A 25648-nucleotide genomic window follows, 5' to 3' on the forward strand; every position below is an offset into this window, starting at 1 on the left:
AAATGACACAAGTCGGGTGAAGATGCTTTGGAAAAGGGAGGTATTTTGAAATACCTCATTTATCTTTTCCTCTTGTGATTCTCTCAGGCTCTCTCTCGTGCTGCGTCTCGAACACGCGACCGTGCGGCTGAGACCATTTCTCCACGCCAGCAGGCCACGCGAGACGCAAGCAGCCGGTGACACGAAAAGACTTTACTTAGATTCAAGTTCTCGCCGTCCTTCCTTTCTCTTTTCTTTAGCCTCCCCCCCGGAGGGAAATCAAGTCCTTCCTTCACTGAATGAATTTGATTTTTTTTGAAAAAAATAAAATTATCATTTATGTCATTAAAATTTAAAAACATTTTATTTACACTTAAGATCTTAATATTATGATATTTTATTAACAGTTTTAAGATTACAAAACTAAAAATACTTTAGTATTAAAAAATTTGAAAAATATTCCCCAGTATTTGTCAACTTTTCCAAAATAATCCGTCATGTTTATGCGAAGCTTGTAAATCAATCCCCACACAAACCAAACATGGGAACCCTGTCAAGTGTCAAGTATCATATTACAGCAGACATGGGCTACTGGGAAATCAGTGGCGGCATTTACCAAATAGTGAGCATGGAAACACAGGTCCCCCTCCCCTTCATCCACAGTTCAATTATTCCCTTTCACTTCTCTACTTTTTAACTATTAAATTATTCTTGAGAAATAAAGCTTTATTTTTTATGTGAAATTTGTAGTCTACTATTATTTATTTAATTTATTAAATTGTTCATGTTGCCTTCTTTTTTTCCCCTCAATGCAGGCTTAATATAGATGCTATTATTGAATAAATTATCTGTTAATATCATTGGCTCACAAATCACACGCACAAACTGTTGAGCTTCGTACTTGGGCCCTGCCTGAGAAATTCTTCAGTTATGCACGTTTGTTTGAAGGCTGATGATTCCTGCCACTGACTTTTAAGCTCGCATCCACACCACTGCTGTGCTCAAAAGCCGGCCCTTTTTGGTAAACAAAAATTTAAAAGCTGGGGTTTTATCTTCTCATAAAGCTTCCATGGTTTATGATAGTAGTGATCAGAGTCTCACTTTGGGCAAGTCCCAGCTTCTCTTGGACCAAAAGCTACCTCCATTAATATGTGATCCCCAATACTTTTGCTTTGTGACGAATGAATCCCCACCACCCACTGTTAGTTTTGTTGGGCCACATGGGCCTACCTGAAAATCTTCATATTCTCTTTTCACACAACTACATGACGGAGATTTAACGCCTGCAAGTTTGAGTTAGAGGGTCGCTTTTGTGTTCGTTATGTAGTCTTTAAGAAACAAGAAACTAGCACGCGCGCACGCAAGCCTTCTCCGCTCAGGAGTATATTTCAGTGACAAACAATTCTCAGTTACATTCAGAACATTTTACAGCTTTGCAGCAAGCAATAACAATACTGCAATACTGAGGATAACCCCTTTCCCTCTCAGGACATTGAGACCCAGCACACTTGAAGTATCAACCGGTGTAGTTGAAGAAGGAGAATCGGAAGGTCGGACATTTTTCTCGGGCCTACTTGGCGCCGGTGCCGGTGCTGCCGTGGGGGGCGCGCCAAAAAGCGCCAAAGGAAGAAGCACCTGATCTACCTGATACACAGCGAGCTGGTTGTCACTGTAAAGTATTAGCGACGGCTGCGTCGACGACACTCCGGTGGTTACGTTCACTTGGTTTCCGGAGGTTGTGACGTTGAGGGGGAATTGGCCGTCGCCTCCATTTCCGGCTTGCGTCTGCAAGGGGTTGCTGGCAGTCTGAAATTGGGACATAGTGTAGAGACTGGGGAGGATATGGAACTGCACGAGCTGGAGCTGTTCCTGGGAATTGATTGAGTTGAGAGCGCCTGATTTTAGGGTGGCAAAGGCATTGTCAGTGGGTGCGAAGATCGTGAGGCCTTGGTTTGAGTTGTTGAGCTGAGAATTGATTCTGTCCGCCACCTGAGTAGCTTTGAGAAGCTTGATGAAGGTAGTGAACTGGCCTGCCTTCTCCAGGACTTGGGTTATGTTGGTGGGGCCTGCTGGTGCTGTTGGTGCTGTCTGAGCAGAAATTTTATGGAAGAATAAGAACAAAAGGGATCAGAACAGAGGAGAAACGTAAATTTGCCATTGACGCAGGCTTTCTGAGGAGCAAAGAGCACTAAGTTGTAGTAAGTGGAGAGGAAGAAGGTGCTGGAGATATATAATGAAGGGAGTGAGTGGAATGTGATTGGTAAAAGTTTGGTGAAAGGTTGCAATGGAAGGTGGCAAGAGGACGTCAGTGTATTAAAAATTTCCCCTGTGAATCTGATATATTAGAGGGAGAATTGCTTCGAGAAGCAGGAAAAACAGGTAAGATTGGCTGATTGATGATGTGGGGCTGAAATGTCAATGAGTGTTGTTTTTGGGTATTGCTTGGACAAACCAAACTACTGATCTAAATGTTCATGCTTGCTTTAGTTTCAAGGTTCTCGTGGCGGGACCGATGTTGGCCTTTGCATCTTGATTTTCGGGACACCCTTATCTTCTCTGCTTTATTACTCATGATCATGAACTACCCAAATTGATTTGCTTGGGTTTGTTAGAGCTCAATTTAACTGCAGAACTTCGAATAATTCTTCATTCAGTGTTAGTCCGCATAATCAATGAGATTCGACGCTTCAAAGTATTTTTTTTTTTTTCCTTGGCCTAAAGATGTGTTCACAGCTCTCATGGATGAGAAATGCAAGTTTGCTCAACGAGAAGATCGGCAAAATTATGCATTTGACGTATACAGCCCAGCAACTTCGCTTCGCTATTATAAATGCGCGCGCGCGCACCGGTTTGGAAGAGGGTTTCAGATTTGAAGTTAGACTTGTCTAAACTGTTAAATAAAATGCTACTTTTAGGTACAGAGAATGCTCCTGTGCAAGATTAAAACGAAATGAAATTCCTGTGCTTCACAGAGCTCAGAATCAGGAGTGTTGTACTCTTGAGGAGGCATTTAAAACAACAGGGAGTCTTCACAAGATCAAAGCTGGACTAGTAAGGTTGAAGATTAAGGAAGAAGAGAGGGTACAAGGTTTCCGATTTGAAGGTAGACGTTGGGGGGATAGCTGAGCTCGAACCATTTACGACATTTTGCGTCATTTTTTTCTGTTTGCTTTATCGTCTGCCCACCAATTATCGCCCACATAGAATAATTGTTATGGCCAGAAGATCAGAGTTCCAATGCTCAAACACGTTAACAGTTTTTTATTTGTTTGTTTGTTTACTTGACCCTGATTAGTTTCTTTCTATCATCATTATTCTTATACGGATAGAGGATATGAGTTTTTTAAAGAGAAAAATGGGATTATATAAATTTTTTTATATTATTTATTTATTTTTACTTGTTTGAGTTGTTTCTATGCATCTGCAGCGGTGCAACCCGAAGTTCGTCGATTTTAGAATTAGTCCATTATTTGGGCCCAATATGCAGAACCATTGAGGGCCGTAAGAGGAACAGGCTTACCATATGAAATGGCGTCTTGCACTCCAAGGTATATTTTTGGGCCACCTTTGGGGAGGGGCATCCCATAAGTTGACTGGAGGGTACCCCCTGTGTGTGTGTGTGTGTGTGAAATTGTGGACCCTTTTGTTTTGTATCAGAAAATTTCAATTTCAATTTCAATTTGCAGTTCGCAGCGTTTTAATAAGCCGCAAAACCACAGCAAACTAAAATCTAATGATGTGAACCCGTTTTTGATCCGGAAGCCATTGGAACTAGGAAGACATAGCATACGAACAGTGAAAAACGGGGAAAAGAGCTGCGGAGGAGAAGACTACCGGCAGAGCAGGGAGAAGCACTCAATTCAATTCAAATAAATTCAAGGTTTCGAGCCCTAGTGTCATGATCCTATGTTATTGTCCGCATCTTAATCGCCACCATGATCAACGCACCCAACGGCATGATATCCCCGTCTTCGTCCGCTACCGCCCAATCCCCTGGTCTCAAGACTTATTTTAAGACTCCTGAAGGTCGCTACAAGCTTCAGTACGAGAAGACGCATCCTTCCGCCCTCCTTCACTATGCCCACGGGAAAACAGTCACTCAGGTCATCTCAATTTTCCTTTCCTTTATATTTGTGTATTTGTTTTATATAAAAAGGATGGATGTTTCCATAACGACCATTTAGTTGAATCGATGAGGATTCTTGTTTTTGTTCCTAGGGTTAGATACTTTTTTTACTAAATTTGGTTCATTTGAGTTTCTGACACCCAGTGTATTTTTTTTTTTTTGGAAAAAATAAAACAAAGACAACTTGTATCATTCTATGAAACGTTACTTTGGGTTATATAAGTCCTTACTTAATTCATTGACTCGGAGAATCAACGAGTAAAGTGTTCATGTTATTCTCAGTTCACCTATTGTTCTTAATATCGTCGAGCTATTCTGTTTTGTTTTGTTTCGGTGTTCATCCTGAAAGACCAATCTCCTAAGAGAGTGGTTTTCATTTTCAAGCATGTGTTTCTCCCTTCACTGTTGCAATATGTCTTTTATCTTAGCAGCATATTGCTGTTTGATTAATTTATTAGGTAACTCTTGCACATCTCAAGGAGAAGCCAGCTCCTTCAACGCCAACTGCCCCACCATCAAGTTTTAGTGCCAGCAGTGGGGTACGGTCAGCAGCTGCTAGATTGTTGGGAGGTGGCAATGGAAGCCGCGCACTTAGTTTTGTTGGTGGAAATGGTAGCAGCAAGAGTATTGGAGTGAACAGTAGGATTGGTTCTCTTGGTGCCTCAAGTTCAAGTAGTTTATTGGCTAATTCAAATTTTGATGGCAAAGGAACGTACTTGATCTTCAATGTTGGTGATGCAATTTTTGTTAGTGATTTGAATTCTCAAGACAAGGTATACAGATGATGGACTTTGAATTATTGTTATTCTTACTTTTTCAAGGGGTGAGAGGGGATTTTGGATTTGGTATATTAGGCGTTTCTTGTTTGGATGTAGGATCCCATAAAGTCCATTCACTTCAGTAATTCAAATCCTGTGTGCCACGCCTTTGATCAGGAAGCAAAGGATGGCCATGATTTGATTATCGGTTTGAGTACGGGTGATGGTAAATAGTTCGATAAATTGCAAACCTTCCTTCTTTCTTTTTTAATGTATATTTATGCTTTATGAATTTATTTCTCCTGTGTTTATTATTGTAGTCTACTCTGTGTCACTGAGACAGCAATTACAGGATGTGGGTAAAAAGCTTATAGGAGCTCATCATTACAACAAAGATGGTTCTGTCAATAACAGGCAAGAGTTGATTCATTCTTGGCGTTGACATAAGTGGCCGTCTGGTTTCATGGCCTTGGGTGTATTTCGTTGCATTCCCAGGTCTTGGCAACTTTATGTGGTTGAGAAGGTTTCTTTATATAGGTTTCTTTCTGTATTAGTTAGTGATTGTATAGATGGTTGTCTTGCTGGCCCCTGAATGAGCATAAATATTGGTGTTTTGGTATTAGATTGGCATTGGCCATCATATGTGAAGTTGTTCATAGAGCTTGTATATATGGGGGTGTTGAGTTTCATGCTTTTGAGCTGTCTTTATTGGTTTGGTTAGTATAAGATCTCATTTTATGTTTTGTAGTTCAGTCCATGGTAATTGACGTGGTCCAATGGTGTTGTAGTCTAGGGACCATATGCCATAAAATCTTTGAGTCAGGCCGGCCTTGATTTGGCACCCACCACACTTCTGACATCTAAGAGAGCGGGAGCTGTGTCAAGTCTTACAGCGAGGGATGATATTTTCTTTCATCAAGTTCTAATGTTTCCTGCCTCCGCCCCTTGAGCTTGTGACTTTTATAGGAAAGCTTTGTTTCTTGGTATTACCTGCTGCGAAAGTTATCAGTAAATTAAAGGAAAAACTCCAGTGCACTTGCTCATTACTGATCCAAAATACTCAAATTGGGTTCTTAACCCGAAATTCCATTAAGGTCCTGAGTTAGTTGTGTTACACAGGGAATTTCAAATCTACTTTCAAGGAGTTTTGATCCCCATTAAAATGAAGAGCCTAAGGATAAATTTTATTGTATTTACTTCTTATAGTGTTTGTCTGCTGGTCTTGTCCTGTGGTACTAATTTCTACCTCCTGCATTGCATTATGTGCATGCTTCACTTCTTGAATAAAGTTTAGTCAGTGCTGAAATGTTGTTTGTTTGTGTACAATTGGTTTATTTTTCACATGCAGACACACACACATGCATGTGTGCACTTAATTTTTGGCAAGTTAGAAGCCACTTCCCTAAATTATTAGCTTTATCAAGATTTTATTTAGTCTTGAGCTACTTTAAAGAACTTTCATACATAGTAGAATATTGTTTTTAGGTGCTGTCTGGAATCTAACTTGATTGATATCTGTTACTTTGGACAGTCGTTGTACTAGTATTGCATGGATTCCTGGAGGTGATGGTGCTTTTGTTGTTGCTCATGCCGATGGGAATTTGTTTGTATATGAAAAGGCAAGCCTCATTTATATAGAGAGATGCTTATTTCAAGGTTCTTATATAATGAGGATTTTTCCTGTAACTTGGTCATATGCTAGCTTTCCTCCCATTTCAGAACAAAGATGGTGCTGGAGATTCTTCATTCCCAGTTATTAAAGATCAAGCTCAATTTTCTGTTTCTCATGCACGTTACAGTAAGGTATTGAGTTTGATGTCTAATTAGTTTCTAAGCAAAGTGTGGGTAGGGTAACTGCATTTCTAAAAAGTTTAACATTTGTAAAATTATTATATTTATCAAAATCTATTTCTGTTCTGTAATGATTATCCATTGACACATGTTTTATCAGAACCATATATTTTACCTATTGACATGAGTTATAGTTCAAACAAGGAAAAAGTGGAACAGACAACTCCAACTTTAGTATTGTAAACTTTCAGGTTTTATAAGCATACTTTATTTGTGATGGATTCTATATTTTGCAGTTGTCTATAATTTTTTCATTTTCCTTGTAACGTTAGGTGGTTTGAATGATTTCATGGGGCAGTCAATGTAAGATCATTTGTTTATTTATCCTCGATCTTCACTATCTAAGTGGTTTACAACTTAAGTCCTGTGCTGTTTTAGAATGACATTTCTTCACATAATCTGTACTGTGGAACATGCAAGCCATCTTTATTGACACGTTGGAAGTATTTTTGGAAATCTTTATATATCAATATGTCCTTCAGATGTTATGGGGGTTTTTTATGTAGTGATCTTCAGCCTTATTTGTGGCATGACTTTCAGGACTAAACTCCCAATTCCCATGAATTTTACTTGCAGCATAAGAATGAATCAGCTTCATTTAATCCTCACCCCTTGTTTGTTAACCCCAATTTTTCCCCCAAACATATTCTATGCAGAGTAATCCAGTAGCCAGATGGCATATATGCCAGGGTTCAATTAACAGTATTTCTTTCTCAAATGATGGGGCATACTTAGCAACTGTTGGAGAGATGGTATATGATTAAATTTATTCATTTAAACACCATCAGTATTTGGTGGTTCTGCTGCTTTTCTAGGTTTTCTTGCAAAAACACCTTATTGATCTTATCTGACTTACTTCATTCAGGCTATTTGCGAGTGTTTGATTTCTCTAAGGAACAACTTATATGTGGTGGTAAAAGTTATTATGGTGCTTTGTTATGTTGTGCTTGGAGGTGAGACATGTTTGGTCCAAGTCAATTTTGTAAGAGTGGACGGCCATTTTTGGATTCATTTCCATCTTTCGTTTATGTATTGCACAAGAATTTATTAGATCTTATTTAGCACAATGAGATTGTAAAACTATAATCAAAAACTGCTTAACAGCATGGATGCAAAATATATTTTGACTGGAGGAGAAGATGATCTTGTGCAAGTTTGGAGCATGGAGGACCGGAAGGTTGTGGCATGGGGTGAAGGACACAACTCATGGGTAAGTATCTTTTTAATTTGCAGCAAGCATTATATATTTGTAGTCATAGCACTGAATTAAGATGTTCCACATGCTGTTACAGGTCAGCGGAGTGGCTTTCGATTCATATTGGACACCACCAAATTCAAATGATAATACTGAAACTGTTATGTATCGGTTTGGATCTGTTGGTCAGGTACTATAGCGTTTTGAAAAGAGAAAAAAGAAGACATGTCCTCGGTAGTTTTGGCAGTTTTAAGTTCCAAGAACTTGATCTTCTTCTTGTTTTTTTCTTTTTCCCCCTAACCCAAGAACGTGATCTTCACATGAAATTTTTTTCATTCTATAATATATATTTTTTGTTTTGAACGTAAGTTCTCTTTGCCTGCTCATGATAAAGTTTGCTGATAGTTAGATGTCTTTTGTTTCTCGATGTCTCGATACTTATAGGAGAAAATTAAAGTACATGTTGAAACATAAATGAATGAGGAAGACAAGTTCACATAACTGTACTCGCTTGGTGATTAAGTACTGGTTGAAGGCTTTTAGCAGCTTTCAGATTCGATATGATTGTTAGGCAATTCTAGTTACCTGGTGGATAGGGCCCCTTGGTATAAAAGCTTCTTTATGTAAATTGTATTGCAGATTGTTTGATGAGAATGGTGTGTAATTTATGAAAATGATTTTAGGTAACGATCAACTTGCTGAATAATCACCAATCTAGAGAGGAAATTTTGAACTGGCTGAAATTTGCCTTCATGAAGAATAACGGATCATGAATTTCTTATAAAATGTGTCACACGGCTTTGCTATAACAAGTTTTAAAGACAAGTGTATCACACAAGTGATGCTGTCAGAATGGTGAAAATGGCCTTTCATATGTGCGATCACGACATTTGTCACTTTATTGATATATTTCTGAAATTGCCAACTTGTTTCTTTGCATATTTTGCATTATTGAAACTCCTATACTGCTCAATTGCTAGAATTAAGATACTTTACTGGCCAGGATACACAATTGCTTCTTTGGGACCTGGAAATGGATGAGATTGTGGTACCATTGCGGCGTGCACCTGGTGGATCCCCCACATACAGTGCTGGGAGCCAGTCATCTCACTGGGACAGTGTTGTCCCATTGGGCACACTGCAACCTGCTCCAAGCATGCGTGACGTTCCAAAAATCTCGCCTCTGGTTGCTCATCGTGCGCACACTGAACCCCTTTCAGGCTTGATATTTACCCAGGAATCCGTACTCACTGCCTGTCGGGAAGGACACATTAAAATCTGGACGCGACCAGGGATAGCTGAGAGCCAGCCAAGCAGCTCTGAAACCTTGTTAGCTGCCACCTTGAGGGAGAGACCACTACTTACAAGCAAGGTTAGCAATGCTAGTTACAAACAATGACTGATTATATTCTGTCAATCTAAAGGGAATTGAATCCCTTTTTTTTTTTACTTGGTTGATTATCGTTTTATCCGGTTGGTTTCCTAGTTTTCACATGATTGTCTCATAAGATGAACCAACTGGTCCTACTGTATATTCAAGGATGAGCATGGCATGCCATCGATGGCAAAGAGAGGATGAGAGAATTCTCTATCAATTCCATCTGTAATTAGAAAACGGCTGTGGTCAGAGTAGATCTAATAACAGGAATAATGTGAAATTGATCCCCGGTTACCTTGTACTTTAAAGTGCATCGGTTTCCTTATTTATTCTGTTGGCTCTTGGATGTCACTTTTTTTATTTTGTTCTTTTATGGGATTCACACAATTTGGAGGACATGCGAAAGGCACTTTTAGTCTTAGATCTCTCTCTCGTGTTTGCCGGCTGGTCCCCCCCCCCCCCCGGGGGGGTGTTTGGAAAACCTAAATTCCATGCAGTAGTTATTAGAAGGGCCCCTTGGCCACTTCCTAATATGAGATTGGTCTTCTCTCTGCCTTGGGGAACATAATAGTAGTGATAGATATGGGAAGAGGGAATGAGAATGGAAGTTTCTTAGTGATTAATATTATGAAATCAGAAGCATTCCAGGGGATGAGAGAGCTAATAGACGATGTAGGCGACTGGACGTGATCCATCGTTTCACCACTGGAAGCGTCTCAGACCAGTATACGAGGGTATACGCATGGGTGCCCGGCAAAATGTCAATGGGCTCAGCAAATGGCCTGAATGAACCCGTTGGCCCATGGCTAGTGCAGTTTTTTCTGAGCGAAATAAATGACAAAAAAACCAAAAAAAGAAACGAAAAGAAAAACTTAAAACATCCCCAGCCATGTTTACGTTATACAATTACTTTGTTTTTTTTCCCCCTCCAAATTTATGTAATCATATTGTCACTTTATGATGGTTCGTTCTTAGAAAAGATTAAAAACGGCAGACTGAAAAGCATGGTGGAGAAAGAAATTATTGACAGTAACTAGGACGTTTGAAGCATCAACAAAGGTTGAGCTTATACAACACTCCATCCGCTCGTTCATAAGGTTCTATTTACTGTTGGCCAAAAAAAGGGTTCTATTTACTATATTTTTATGAAAGTAAGAAAAGTTGCTAGAATTGGTTAAATCTAAAAAAAAAAATTGTAAAGTTTTTGTAAATTTTTCAAGGATTACCTTCTAATTGGTATAGGTTATTGAGGGGAGAGGGGAAGGAGGAAGGAGATGAAATTTTTTTTTCTTTTTTGTGAAATGATGAGTCACTAATGTTTGATTAAAATTTTAAGATATCTCGTATCAAGAATCAAGGGGTAGGACAGAGTATATGTGATTTAGTTAACTTGACAAAAAAACCAGGTGGAAGACAAAAATAAAGATCAGTGAGGAAGTTCACGACTGTCTTGGCGACGACGTTGAAATCACATCACAGGCTGCACTTCCGTAATGCTTACAAGCGTTGCTAAAATTGAAGGGTAACTTGGGGAAGAGGGGTTTAACTTCAACGTTTTGGAGACATCATATGTTATATGGCAATGGCAAGCTGGGGTGGAAAAAAGTAGCTCTCGTTGTTACTAATAAAATATGAGAATGACAGCTTGGGCGCATCATGGAGCAGCTAATGACCTCAATCATGTCATCAAACACCTGATCTCATTCTTTTCTGTTTAATTTATTAATTCTAATTGGAATTTTATTCCAAAGCACCCCACCTCGGCCACGATGTACCAGGAACAACCTTTTCTTTCTTTTTAAAAAAAAATAATATGCATCGCACGTTCCCCATAGCTTTGGTTAACAGCAAACAGAGTGTCTCTGTACGTCTCCCCTCATAATGCGACACGCTTCGCTGCGAATTCTGATAATCAAATGCGGTGTTCGAAGTTAGAACCCCACTGCTCCATTCGTACCATATAGTTTATGAGAATGCACCCGCTATTTCGTGCCTAAAGATGTCGTATCATTCATAAACAAACAAAAGCCGAAAAGCTTCCTAATTAGTAAGTACACTGGGTGCTTGGCTATCCCCGCCCCAACGCCCACGGGGTCCATTGCCCCCATGCACCCACGCGTCCTCTTCACCTTCTGCCACGTAAGCCTCGCCTCCCCCCCCAAATTTTTCGAACGATTAATAATTAAATTCTAAAAAATCGTGTAAATAAATTCAAGTGGAGTGCAGAGACTACCAGGGGTAAACCGGAAAAGCCAAAGCCGAGTCGTTGATCTGCTTTGCACCCTGTTTCTTTCTCTATATTTTCCCCAACTCTCTCCCATTATTCTTTCCTGCTCACTCCCTGGAGTTCACCGAAGCTTCCTTCCCCCCGGCTCTAAATCTAAACTCAACTTGCCTTCTTCTTCTTCTTCTCAGCCCCTGTGCTTTTTATCACTCACTGAATCCAAAGTTTGCGAGCTACGAGTTGATCTCCTGGGTTCGTGTGGCAATTCAGTGCTCCAAACGTGGGTGAGAGCTGGTACGAGCCCGTGCCTAATAGGGCTCCGAGGAGAGTCAAGGTTTCAAAATAATGGCTATCCTCCTGGATGCGAATCCCACTTCCACCGGGTTTGTGCTCGCTTATTCTGCATCTCTCCTGTGTTTCGGCAATCATTTTCTCACTAGTTTTATTCATCCAGGTTGTCTCCTTTTTGAGAAGCTACTCTGCCTCCCGACTTCATTTCTTCTCAGATATCTGTCTCGCGTGCTCTTTTCCGGCCATCAACTTTCAAACCCGTCATGGATAAAACAGACGTTGGACTCCAGACACTCCGCGAGTCTATTGCGAGGCGTGCCCTTTATGGTACACTCTTGCTTGCCTCTGCTGTTTCCATCGTTTGTTTGCTCCGCGTCCTACCCGCCTTCGATACGGGAGCAATGTCTCCCATCACCTACGATGACTGTCTGGCGGATTCGGATTCGGATTCGGATTCTGCAACCGTCACTCCCGGTTCATATTTGTTCCATGTTCGGGTTATGGACACCTTTTGGGGTTCATTCGAATCTATAAATTGCAAGCAAGATATCAATTTGACTATCGATGTAGTCACTGAGCTGATGGGTAAACAATTTTTGGACTGCGGTGCCAAAAGTCTCTGTATCGGAGACGCGTCGCCGATGGCTGTCCCGGCAATGCAGCGGTTGGGATTCTCCAGTGTCATTGGTCTCAATAAACCGCGCCCATATTCTCTCAAACAGAAGAAAATTGTGTACGAGCTTAATTACCACGACCATTCATTCGACTTCGTCTTCTCCAAGGACCTAGATACCATTCCGGTCCCTGATCCGCTTGTGCTCGAGGTTGAGCGCGTCCTTAAGCCCGGTGGAATCGGAGCCCTCCTTGTGGGTGCTGACGCTTCAAACCCAAATGACGTGATGAGGTCCGTTGCTCCAGTGTCTTCATCACTGAGATCTTCCAGCATCGTGCATGTCAAATGTATCAATGAATTTAATCTGATCGTTTTCAAGAAAAGATCCGAAACCAGTGTCTTCTACCAGAATGCCCTTCCACCTGATTGTCCTAGTCTTACCTTTACCAAGCCCTTCATAAAGCTGATGGAACCGCTTGAGGAAGAAAGACCTCTGGATTATGCGAAGGGGATGTCGTATTTACCCAAGTTTGTGGACATTTCTGGTAGGAAACGGTTGGTGTACATTGATATCGGAGTAGGTGAGCTTCTGAACAAAACCAATATCAGTGATTGGTTCATCCCATCTTACCCCATCGATCAAAAAGCTTTCAGCGTCTATTTTGTCCACTACAACACTTCCATCCTGTTATCCCACGTGAAACGACCTGGCATTGCATTTGTTTATCATCCAGGATTGGATGGAAAGCTTACTACAGCTGAGATTTATAGCGGGAACGACCTGGATCCATTTGTGGGAGACGAAGAGTTTGATATCCTTGCGTGGTTCAAAGAAACTGTGAAAAATGCGGATTTTGTGGTCCTGAAGATGAATGCTGGAGAGGTTGAGATGAAGCTGTTGTCAGACATATTTGAAAGCGGAGCTATATGTTTCGTTAACGAGCTGTTCCTGGGCTGCCCAGACGTCGGCGATGGTCAAAGTGTGAAGACGAAGGAAAGCTGCATGAATATCTACAAGGGCCTCAGAAGCAATGGGGTCTATGTCCACCAATGGTGGGGAGATGAAAACAGTTGGTGATGATTGCGTCCATGTAGGAATTCCTGTGTTTGATGTATTTTAGGATTAAAGTCTTAACTACTGCGTTCTGTTGCAGTTGAGGTTGTTGTTTATGAGTGAACGCCTGGAGTGCTACACCAAAACCATTATCATTCTCGTTCGGTAATGAAATCAGCGCGTGCATCCTGGTATTAAACGTAAGTTAAAATAACTATTCTTAACTTCATGAAAACCATGAGTAATCATCTGCCATTATTGCTGGGAATGGCTTGGCTTGGTGCAAGCCACCAAGTCCCCCAGATCAAGTGAAATTGATGCATTCCCAGCAGATCGATATTTTACAAATACGCAAATGCTTTTGGTTGGGTTTAGCCTAGTACGACAACTACAAAAGATAACGAGGCATGGTTAATTTTGTTGTGTGACCAGAAAGATGAACCTTAGCCGCTTTTTCGTGCTCTGATAATAGTGTTGCTTCCACGATGCATGGATCGCCGCCAAAGAGAAATCCGTTGACGCGAGTCATGATTAGATATATGTACAGTTGGTAATCCCAATTCCCAGCAATAGTCCAGCACGAACTCGAGTTGACTCGCTCTTACCTTTTTCCTTAATACATGCCAAGATAAATTTCATCGTCTTTTATTGAGTCCAAAGTCATCAACGGAATGCTTGACTTCAATTGCCCTTTTAACTAAATCAGTCCTCCGCACTGATAATTATGTGTATATTATCTTAGTTCATCATATTTCGCCCTTTTTGGTTTCTCAGACAGATCATAAAGAGGTCTATAACTTAAGTAATCGGTACCTTCTGAAGAACATGACCAAAAAGCTAAGGAGTAACCGCTTATGAGTTATGAGATAAAAATGCTACGATCACCACACACACACACACACCAGTTCTCAGGTGTTTTTATAATACTCTTGGGGAAAACATATTTACATGGTGAGAGAAAACAGATGATGGTTAATGTCATCACTGACCCCTTGATGTTCTTTACTAGTACTACCCAGAGACATCACCCACTCCGTGACCTGAAATGTCCAGCTTCAGTTTAAACCAGACAAAATATCCAACAACCATATCTGTTAAAATGTCACTAGAATGTATGAAAGCGGTTAAGAAATGATAATCAAAGATTTAAAATTTGCAAATACTCCACTACCACGTAAATGATAAAGCTAGTTATCAGCAAATGGGAAACCCGTCGGCAGAAGCATAACAAATTATTGGTTATATGTGAGGGGCGACTAAACCATCAATCATAAAAGTTTAACAATAAGTCACCTGAAGAAACAACACTTGTAATTACAAATTTTTCCATGGCAACCCACTTTGGTGTAACGCCAGACCAGTATATATTGGCTTATAGTACAAATGAGGTGTAATATGTGAGCCACCTGTCCTTTTCGAACCGCTTACCATACATAATCTCCATTTCCATAATTGAAATTTGGGAAAAGTATGGGAAAGAAAACTGTAACGATGGGAGAAATATCAAATATAATAGTTGGGCTTTACAGGGTCTGGAAGCCGGAAGCACCAGCTCGGTATCTTACTAATGTCAGTCCTCAGGTCTGTTATCATTATTGACCTTTATCTCCAAAAGCCTCTCAACTGGCTGTCTGCAAATTGGGCATCTATTCGTCTGAAACCTCAGAACCTTAGCGCACCCGCTACACAAACACTGCAGCAAGCAAAGGAATGCAGCCAACGTATATCAAGATGAAGTCGGGGACTGATATATATGATCATCAATATCAAATACAGACTAATTGAAGACAAATCCTAATCATTCAGTTTGGCTGAGATAAACACTTGATATTACTTTACTGGAAATTGACATGTGCTGTACAATCAGCATCATACCAACATCTATTCATAAACGTTGAATGAGAAATGAATACAGCAAGTACCATGTGTCGGCAGGGGAGAACAGTTGTGTCTCGTGGTTCTGAGAGGCAGATAACACACTCCTTTCCAGAATCATTTTCGTCCAGGTCACTCTCCACTGAATTTCCAATACCATATATCTCCTGCAGTTCATACCTCATTTCATTTACCCATAAGATCTGCTTAACTACCTTTACCCGGAATTCTCCTTTCTCCTTCCCAAATGCTGCGAGAGTTATCTGAGAGTTTCTGTTGCCAGATGTTAAATTTTCATTTGATCCATCTTGTTTTTCACAGGAAGCATCCGCCTTCACTGCTAAAGGGAACACATCTCTTACACCCGCTTCTGATAATTCTGACTCCTCAAAGATTGAAAAGTCAATACCAGTTCCGATCGGCTGCCTAAACTGCTGACCAAGACCTTGCTGGAAACTTACAGTTACGGGGCCTAGAATATTTTGCTTCATTGGTGTGAGGATGCAGCTATCATCTACTTTACCAAAGAAAAGAATGGTGATGCTGTAATGGAGATAACAAGAAATAACACCATTAGAACAGATAAATGAAGAACAATACTAAAAATATGTCCATGTTCCATCACAATCATAACGATTATGACATCATGATAAATTCCCGCAGAAATGAAAATTTAGCATTTTTTTTTTACACAACGGAAATTTAGCATTTATCAGCACTAACATTTCGAATTCATTACTAAACTAAACATACATTAAGTCTTCCCAGTTATGTAAATTATTAATCATAATTTAATTTTCTTTTACAACTCTGCCAAAAGAATTGCTATATAAAGCCAACTTATAAAAGTTATGCAAGTGGTTGTTACCCCCCCCCCCTTAGAAGAAGGGAAAAGAAAATAACATTGTGCAGCTGAATGTCTTTTGAGATATGTACAAAGAATTTAGCATTAATAAATTAAGTTTGAGACCAAACTGACAATCTTTAACAGATATTGTCTTTGTTCCTCACATGGACCATCTATATTGTTGAAGAATTTTATCACCATTAACATTGGGATGACTATTTGTTACTCAGAAAACTTACCCAATATCCGCAAAATTAGATGGTCGAAGAATAATAAGTGAGCCATCCAAAGCATACGCTCTTTAGTCTAGTAACGTCTATGCTCGTAAAAATTGTCATTATAGTTTAACAACCAAGTTGCCATCAAATTTCAACAGTTGAGAACGTAACACAGCATGAACAGATAGCAAATTAGCAAGCACAACAAAGTGAAAATAGTTGTGCGCGCGCGCGCGATGTTAGTGGCTTGCAGATTTGTTTTATAGTTTTCATATAGCAAACTGCGTACCAAACGATCTTATTTGTAGTTTTCAAATTAAACAGGAACAATGGTGATTCGCAGCCCAAAAGCTATCAACAACCTTTCATATGACAGTCTGTAATACAAACGGACGGCATATAATTCCCAGACACAACACAGATATCCTTTAAGCAGGCATCCTCTTCACATGATCCGATAGAAAATCATAGCAGAGATTTTCTTTATTCAGCTAAAAATGGTGTAACAAAAGTTACCTCCCATCAACGATGGCATCGAATGTGAATGCAACAAGGAACCGCCCAGGATTTTGCTCATCGGGTTCAATCCTTAGAGTCTCCTTCTTGACATTAACATCGTTCCTTATAGTAACCGCCTTCCGATGCTCTACATACGGAAGCGGAGGGATAGCAGGCCTGCAATGGTAACTTCCACCCGTCCTTGATGGGTCCGTTTGATGATGAGGCCTCGCGCGATGGTGGTGATCGAGAGGAGCCGGCAAAGGCGCCGGCATAGCCTGATGGGGAGAGGAATAGTGACCTGCGTCCTGGAAATACGGGGAAGGATTCGAGTTTGGGTATTGCGATGTCTGATGTGTAGATGCTGGAAGCGCAGACCGATTCGACGCGATTTCTGGCTGCGGCCTAAACGGCGGCGGCGGCGGATGATTCCTTCTGCTATTGCTTCTCCGACGGCCGTTAGCGCTGCTACTTCCTATGTTGCCCATGGAATGAGAGGCTTCTTTCAAATTGCTGTAAATGAGGAAAAATATCCAGAAGCTCCTTTTTCAAATAAAATAAAACAGTGTTTCTGTCTGATTTTACTCTATGGGCCAAAAAATCCGGATGTTTCGGATGTTCCGAAGGTATGAACACGCAGAATTTGTCTCCTTTCTAGCACTTTGCATCACAGGGGAGAATTCAAACTTGGAAGTATTCACAAGAAGATAAACCGAGCATACGCCACCTGAAGAAGAGGGGAAACAATTCCGAGACTTGGCGCACATGAAGATTCAGGGCTTGTCGTGGAGGAGCTACAGACTTGTTGTGAAAACTCAGGGGCTAAGGAGGACGAGACTGATGGAGGAAACATGGACGCGAACCAATGCGCAGAGCATTGATGGAGAGGCAACGCGAAAGAGAAAAAGAAAGATGGAATCTTTCGGTAGGTTTGGGTGGCGGGCATAATGGGATTGCGTAAACCTCCACCGAGGAACACCATTGATGAGGGACTGGAAGCTTGCCATAAAGTGACTCCCTTTTGTTTTCGTTTTTTAAAATTATTTCTCTTTTCTATTCTATCAAATCAGGTATAAGAATGAATAATTGATGCTAAATCCGTATAACAGTATCGCAAATTCTGGTCCTAATCCCGCCTATAGCGTTGCTTCCCACACGGTACGATAACTGTAGCTTTCTGTTTTTTTCTTCTTTTTTTCTTTTGAGACTGCAGCAGGGAAGTTCGGTGGTGTCTGGTAATTTTTCTTGGTAAACAACTTTCCATGTCAATTACCCAAAAGAATTCCATGTTGTTCCTGCTGTGATTTTCTGGAAATAGTTAACATACGCTTGTTAAACTGGATATTTTCTGTTTCTCTTCCTCGCAGTTGGAATAAAATTTGGTAATTTTTGCAGAACCGTGAAATTTGTCAAATTCATCCTCCAGAAAGAGGGAGTAAAACCTTTATCCCGGTGGTTCACGGGGAGATGGAGGATTTAGCCATGTTGGTGAGCAAACTTTCAAGACACCGCAAGAATCTCATGATCTGATCGCGATATTATAGGTGCAAGACTCAATAATGTCACATAAATTTAATCATATCTTTGTCTTTGGGTAAACAATTAGTATTACATCTCTGATTTGCGGTTTAGAACGCCTAAATATCTTGAAGATGACATGGTCAACACAAGTGGACTGTCCATTGTCACTTTTATGCCTCATCACACGCTAGCTGTTTATATTGTTTGATGTAGGCACCCTTGGCCATGGCTATAATTCCCAAGCCTGTGTCAGGGATTTGATTCATGCATATTACGTTTAATACATGACAATGATTTAAAACTTAAACATGTATTTGTCGTTATTATTAATAATAAAAAGCAGCGTTTAGCTGAAGTTGTCAACTTCGAAATTGGTCTAAATAAAAATCATCAAATAAGATAGACCCGGGGGGGCACTGATAAATTCTGTATGATCAGATTCGGATGAGACAATCAAAGTAAAAAACACGATGGATAAGACTCGTTCAAGTTCAGGTTCAATTTCAAACACTGCGTCGTAATTAAGAAAAGGAATAAATTGACGTGAGAGGATATAAGCCCGAATAATTCAGTCCACAGTGTCGATTATGGGAATATTAGTTTAGAAAACGTAAGTTTAAGATTTATCATTAAAACTTACCAGCATCTTAGAATGAAGGTGGAAATCCAACATGGCATTTCTTTTATGATTGCGCCCAGCTTACTTAATCCTGATGACACAAGCAGAGTTGACCTCCGAAACTAACTCAAATCTTCACAAAATTTAAGGTATGTAACGCGTCCACCTCCTTTGTTGAAATCTGGAAAGCAAATCAACTACTACGTCCCAGCTCCAGTCGCCATCTTTAAAAAAATCATTAAATTATTTTAAAATATTACTCATCCGATCCTAATTATAAGACCCAATTGACTTATTGAGGAGATTAAGGAAGTAAGTTAAGTTGGTTATTTATAATAAATAAGTGTTGTTATTCCTAAAATATCCTTGCTAATTAAGTATATTGGCTAAAACTATCATTATTAAAAGGATTATCTTGGGAAAAAATGCATAAATATAAGAGAGAAAATGGATTGGGTCTTATAATTAGGACCAAATAAAAAGTCAAATTGGGTCTTATAATTAGGACCGGAGGAGTACTATTTATTGGTTTTTTCCAACCAATTTGCATAACTTATCAATTGATATATAATCTAATAATACACAGAAATTAGTCAATTAGGTTTTAAATTAAGGATTGGAAGTAGTAATTATTTTAATATACTAACTCTGATTTTTAATATAAAACCTAGTTAACTAATTTTAAAAAAATTAAGGAAACTTGAAAATTATTAATTATAGCACATGTTACATTATCTCTTTGAAATATTTATATATATTGCAATAATGTATTGATTTATAAGCCAAAAAAAATTAGTTTGGAGAAAAATAGTAAGTATAATATTTTAAAGTAATTTATTAAAATTTTTTAATTTTTTCAAATTAGTCAATTGAATCTTATATTAAAAAACGGGTAGTATATTTTAGTCAAAATAATAACCACATTGTTTTATTACACACACAATCATTTCTATGCTTCCAATCACAATTTTTAATTATAATATAAAAAGCAGATGTTTGTCAATAACACATTTATGATTTGTGACTAAAGTATTCACTCATCAAATTTTAACTAAGAAATTTATCGATTATTTTATTTTGACAAAAATAATACTCCTCCGGTCCTAATTATAAGACCCAATTGACTTATTTGAGGAGATTAAGAAAGTAAGTTAAGTTGGTTATTTATAATAAATAAGTGTTGTCATTCCTAAAATATCCTTGCTAATTAAGTATATTGGCTAAAACTATCATTATTAGAAGGATTATCTTGGAAAAAAAATGCATAAATATAAGAGACAAAATAGATTGGGGTCTTATAATTAGGACCAAATAAAAAGTCAAATGGGGTCTTATAATAAGGACCGGAGGAGTATCTTCCTAGCTAGAAGGGAATGACGGCTAATCCGTGTGGTTCAATTCAACATTGCTGTTTGTGGTAAACAAAACCCTGCATGCAAAAAGGGCACGTGGAGTTTTCTCAATCAAATTAAGATTACAATATGAATTTATTTAACATTAAGAAGATTAGAAAGGCAATAAGGCATGATTATTTTATTGCACCAGTAGCAATTGAAGAAGTTGCAGATTGGGTTGAAGAACCCACGAAACTTCCGAAAGGAATTGAGCTGCGAGAATTTGGAAAACATTATTTAAGAAAACAAATTCAAATCGGAGAAAGTTGAACCCGTTCAATCAACCTTACCGGGTTAACGTGTATTCTTGTTCTGAGTTAGCTTCAGTCCCCAAATTTGTTCTCTTCCAAATTTTGTGCGCTGCTTCCAAAACCTTTATATAGTAGTATATCATACGCGCTGCCCGACATCCAGCGATAGCTTACGCTTCTATTCTCACAGTTCAGACATGAAGATTCCTCGTTCATTTCTCGCCTGTTTCTCGGCAACAGTCAAAGACCCAAGACAGCTAGGTATATCCCTTCCGCTGATCGACATGTTCCGCTTTCTGTATTCTGTTTTTCTCTCTTTGTTTTTTTTTTTAATTTAAATTCTTTCATCTAATACTGGGTTTGTGATTACTCCGCAGATGACCCCGAAGGAAGCACTGGGAAAGCATTTCGTGTATTCTCTCGCAGCGAATTGAAATTGGCCACTCGTGGTTTCAATTCCTGGGACAAGATTGGACAAGGGGGATTCGGTTCTGTTTACAAGGTTATTCTTGTTCTTTTACTACTGAAAGACTTGATATGTGATCCATTGTAAAACCTCAATTAATTAATGATCATACAAAACTCACTGAATTTGTGTTTGACCTGTAAAGGGGCAACTTAGGAACGGCAATGTAGTGGCCGTGAAAGTGCTTTCAATCGAACTGGAATCCATGCGAGGAGAAACTGAGTTCGTGGCAGAATTGGCCACAATGTCTCGTATCAAGCACGAAAATTTAGTTAGTCTTCAAGGTTGTTGCGTCGAAGAAGCCCGACGATATTTAGTCTTCGATTACATGGAAAACAATAGCCTGTCCCGCACCTTTTTAGGTACCTCTTTGGTTTGTAGATAAGCATCAGGTAGTAAATGAAGCAGACCCCGAAATAAATAACTTTGGCTTTTGGTTGATGATATATGTGCAGGCACAGAGGAAAGCAGGATGAAATTCAGATGGGAATTGAGGAGGAACATATCTATAGGCGTGGCTCGTGGCCTTGCCTATCTCCATGAGCAACTAAAACCCCACATTGTCCACAGAGATATCAAACCCAGCAACATCCTTCTCGATCAAGACTTCACACCCAAACTATCTGACTTCGGTTTCGCAAAGTTATTTATGGACGGCGAGTCCTACGTCAGTACTAGAGTCGCAGGGACATTGTAAGTGACAACACATCGCAACACTTGACTAAATAACCCGGATCTTCCTTGTTCTCTAGCTAATTAAGGTGTGTTTGTTCTTGTGATGTGTTTAAGAGGCTATCTTGCTCCGGAGTATGCCACTACTGGAAAGTTGACGCGAAAGTCGGATGTTTATAGCTTTGGAGTATTACTCTTACAAATTGTTAGCGGCCAACCGGCAGTTGATGCTTATCAGGACATGGATCGTTTCCTAGTAGAGAAGGTAAGAAATTTAATCCTCTCGCTTTCTTGAGAAAACAAGCACGAATAAAGAACAGAGATATGATCAATCCATTACTGTGTACGTGGGGTTCCAATAATGTGTGTGTGAACATGTGTGCAGGTGTGGGCGGCTTATAAAGCCGAAGAGCTAGCAAAAATGGTGGATCCTATGATTACAAATGTGAACTTGGTAGCGGAAGAAGTAGTTCGATTCCTAAAAGTGGGGCTGCTTTGCGTGCAAGAAATCGCCAGGCTTCGGCCACGAATGACAGAGGCCGTTGAAATGTTGAGCGGCAGCTATAATATTAATGACATGGAAGGTGTTCCTATTTCAAAACCAGGCTTTGTTGCTGATCTCAGAAACATCAAAATAAGGCAGCAAATGCCTGTAACTGTAAGTCCCGAATCCATTTCCAGTGGAGCCAACCAGGATATTTGGAGTTCCGTCATTGTCGCCCGTTAAATAAATTCTTCAGGATTGATTTTGATTCATCAAGTTTTGATTTTGCTCGTCTCTCTGTGTATAGTCATTTCTAGGTAATTGTGCCCCTGCCCTTCCGCCGCCTCTAACATAGCGTGTAACTTTTATCAGTTTGTACATGACCGCCATTATTTGTTATTGAAATTAATTCAAGTTAATTAGAGGCCGACGTTAATAGAACATCAATAGAATACTTTTGTGTTTGACCGTGACAAAATATGTAGAGCAATAAGATGTTCACACGTAAAAAAAGGTCATATTTGACCGTTTAAGTATTTAATGTCCAAACACATTTTTCATTATTTAAACAAGCAGCTATGATCGGGTCAACTAAAACCTTAATCAATTAGAAAGCAAAGTTGCCTGCAAAACCAGCGGCAAAAACCCACTGTTTGGGAGGTATTGGTTGAGCAGAGTTTGACATGCGAGGCCGTCAAATTTGACCAATATAGCTTACTTTCGTCATTTTAAATTGAAGTGATTTTATTGGTTTGGGCTCTCAAGACCCAAGGCTTCATGCCTCCACAAGTCAGGTACTGATCATAAGGATATTTTCATGTGGTCTTTCGCCGAAGTTGGTTTCATGCTTGTTTTTTCCTCTCTTTCAAGTTCCGAATTGTCTTTGGCACTTTAGCAGCCTCTCGTATGTTAACATTAGACTGATACCAACCGATTCAGATTCTGTTACGAACAACTTCATTTCGCTGCCCGTGTCTCCATTTTCAAGATCGGAAAAAGACAATAAATCGATTCTCATGTTGGAGTATTTCTTTTTTCAATACAACAGGAAGGGAAGAGTTAAAAGACTAAAACAAGGAAACCTCAAAGCAATCGGTCAATGACTATAAACCTACAAGTCATCGCATAATGTCATCATAATTTGAAGTAGGTTCAAACATAATCTTGAAGATTAAATATCGACCCCCCTGCCAAGCGGTTGACACACTTGCATAACTTCGAATTCTTTATAAATATTTTCAAGAGTGATCGGCTAGTCAATCATAATAACCCATGTATTTTTTTTTCAATAAAAGCTTATCAAGGGATGATTCTTGGAGTGTTCCCTAAACAAGATTTCCATGTATTATTCTTTTGAACAACTACGATTTCCATACAAATTTCCTTTTTGGGTTTTTAACTCCATGACAAAGGAACGAAACAAAAGCAAGAGGGAAAAGAGATATCCATGTCTAAATTACATAACTACATATAGATGTCGACATTATTAGTGTTTGATAATGATGTCTCAGCAGCGTTTACAACAATATAATTGAATGTAATTGATCCAGCACTATATACACCCACACCAAAAAAAAAAAAAGACTCTGTGATAAGGGACAGTCTGGAAGGTACATGCAACAATCTCTTACAGTATCAATTATCGAACGAGTTCCTTGAAGAAGAAGCAGCTTGGCATCAAGAAGTGGGGCTTTCATGGCGTCATTGCGTGTGAGGATCACTTAGTGACCCGCCATTATGTCAACTGCGGTTGAGATTCTACTGTTTATGAACATACTGAACAAGTAAAGATCTCCAACTGTTGCATGCGATGATCTCATCTATATATACTAAAAGCTTCAAATCATGTTATTTTTAGTCTTCAACTTCCTGGATATTAAAGGACCCTATAGAAAAATGGACACAGAAACAAAGGACAGTTATCATGAGTTCGCCCTGTTTTGCTTAGCTTGGTGCGCCACCCAGCATCCCTCCAAGTACTTTTCACTGCCTAACCTAACAAAATTGAATAGAATAACAAGAGCTGGATCCTACTACCATTTGAAATTTACAAGTTGAGCAAGCTAAAGAAAAGTGTGATTAATTCATGTAAAAGTTCACAGTTGAAGAACCGGAATTAAAAATACTAATATGAACGACTTCAAATTTTGAAATCATTTCAAAAGATTTAAATCGAATAATATAATAATAATCTAAGTCTTAAAATATTTGTATATTTAGTTTAAATTTTTAGGCTTTAAATCTTTTTTAAATAACTTGACGATTTAAGATTAGTCATTATATATAAATATATATCTTTGACTGAGGATGCTCAGCTATAATTTTCACTTGTTTTAGCACCACAAATGATCAAATACTGGAATCCCTCGGTAAAAAAAAAATACATGGCACCCTGTTTTCTGGTAAAACTATGTACATACCATTCAGTGTGAAATATATGTGTGCAGAAATTATAAGCTGAACGTGTGCATATAATTAGTGAATAATCATGGATTATATTAAACAAAAGCTACAGCAATGATTAAACAACATAACCAATTCACGATGTTATTTCTACAATGATTCATTGCTGGATAAATTAAAGCATGCTAACTATTGACTGGGGATATAAATTTCAGCTGACTGCTGGCTCCATTTTATGCTCACCCTGTCTGAGAAGATGTGACTTATAAACGATAGTCATCAATTCAAAAACCATAGACTTACTTTGAATTCATTTGTCATATATAGATGCGAACAAATGCAAAAAGAAGCCAACAAACGACCAAAACGATAATACAGGAAGAACAAGGAATATTTGTGAATTTGTCAAGCCAACATATATGATAACGATCTTTACTGAAAGTATGTACATATGTATACCTAATACCTAACGAAACCTACCTCTCAAGACAAGTCCAGAGGAATCTCGGAGCAGCAAGAGTTAGACAAGAGAACCAAGTGAGTAAAGAAGGCAAAGCAAGAAAAGAAATGGTAGAGTCATCACGCACGAAGGAGTTGGAAAAATGTAGTGAATGTAGAAACTGAAGAAGATGGGATGAGAAGGTAGATATATTAAATGTGCCCCGATGAAGAGCAATACACAGCATGCATGACTCCTCGCACGCCATTCGCTAAGGCCACCACTGTACTGATGGGCTATGCAAATGGCATACAGGGAGCCAGGCACTCCATGGAAGACGATCCATGAGGCAGGCTTAACCAAATGTATACCCTTAGCTTCACAAGCTGCGATGTTTGAGTCAGCAAGAGTAGCCCGCACGGACCAGTTAGAAGCAACTTGGCAGCATATATACTGGAGGAGGAGGAGGAAAGGTCTCTCCCAAATGACAAA

At 39.3% G+C, this 25648-nt stretch overlaps 5 protein-coding genes across 6 annotated transcripts; 3 read left to right on the plus strand and 2 right to left on the minus strand.

Annotated features, from left to right (window-relative positions):
• Positions 1-1315: 1315 nt before the first annotated feature.
• On the minus strand, positions 1316-3637 carry LOC114732813 (fasciclin-like arabinogalactan protein 11; the record flags this gene model as incomplete). Its single annotated transcript, XM_028920173.1, has 2 exons — positions 1316-2054; positions 3619-3637. Coding segments are annotated over 2 exons (669 nt in total), but the record flags the coding sequence as incomplete, so codon positions are not given.
• Positions 3638-3699: 62 nt separating this feature from the next.
• On the plus strand, positions 3700-9616 carry LOC114732775 (dystrophia myotonica WD repeat-containing protein). The gene is made up of 11 exons (XM_028920109.1): positions 3700-4082; positions 4564-4878; positions 4981-5089; positions 5184-5277; positions 6395-6482; positions 6583-6666; positions 7371-7459; positions 7572-7667; positions 7819-7924; positions 8007-8099; positions 8913-9616. The coding sequence occupies exons 1-11, from the start codon at positions 3915-3917 to the stop codon at positions 9306-9308; spliced, it is 1638 nt and encodes a 545-aa protein (XP_028775942.1). The 5' UTR covers positions 3700-3914; the 3' UTR covers positions 9309-9616.
• A 1902-nt stretch (positions 9617-11518) lies between these two features.
• LOC114732819 (uncharacterized) lies at positions 11519-13643 on the plus strand. Its single transcript, XM_028920181.1, has 2 exons — positions 11519-11894; positions 11966-13643. The coding sequence occupies exon 2, from the start codon at positions 12066-12068 to the stop codon at positions 13491-13493; it is 1428 nt and encodes a 475-aa protein (XP_028776014.1). The 5' UTR covers positions 11519-11894; positions 11966-12065; the 3' UTR covers positions 13494-13643.
• Positions 13644-14417: 774 nt separating this feature from the next.
• On the minus strand, positions 14418-17498 carry LOC114732814 (probable E3 ubiquitin-protein ligase LOG2). 2 transcript variants are annotated; one of them, XM_028920176.1, is made up of 4 exons: positions 16926-17498; positions 15392-15887; positions 14997-15162; positions 14418-14509 (listed from the first exon to the last, which is right to left on the minus strand). In XM_028920176.1, exons 1-3 carry the CDS (start codon positions 17393-17395, stop codon positions 15040-15042), a joined length of 1089 nt encoding a protein of 362 aa, XP_028776009.1. In that variant the 5' UTR covers positions 17396-17498; the 3' UTR covers positions 14418-14509; positions 14997-15039. The 2 variants fall into 2 exon arrangements, with proteins under 2 accessions (XP_028776009.1, XP_028776007.1); XM_028920174.1 differs by lacking the exon at positions 14418-14509 and having other exon boundaries at positions 14686-15162; positions 16926-17497.
• A 3229-nt stretch (positions 17499-20727) lies between these two features.
• LOC114732815 (putative serine/threonine-protein kinase) lies at positions 20728-22744 on the plus strand. Its single transcript, XM_028920177.1, has 6 exons — positions 20728-20978; positions 21086-21194; positions 21304-21520; positions 21614-21851; positions 21948-22095; positions 22216-22744. The coding sequence occupies exons 1-6, from the start codon at positions 20890-20892 to the stop codon at positions 22555-22557; spliced, it is 1143 nt and encodes a 380-aa protein (XP_028776010.1). The 5' UTR covers positions 20728-20889; the 3' UTR covers positions 22558-22744.
• Positions 22745-25648: the final 2904 nt, after the last annotated feature.

Source organism: Neltuma alba, unplaced genomic scaffold (genome assembly GCF_004799145.2).
Source record: "Neltuma alba isolate B1F8T4 unplaced genomic scaffold, ASM479914v2 tig00012937_pilon, whole genome shotgun sequence".
NCBI lineage: Eukaryota > Viridiplantae > Streptophyta > Magnoliopsida > Fabales > Fabaceae > Neltuma > Neltuma alba.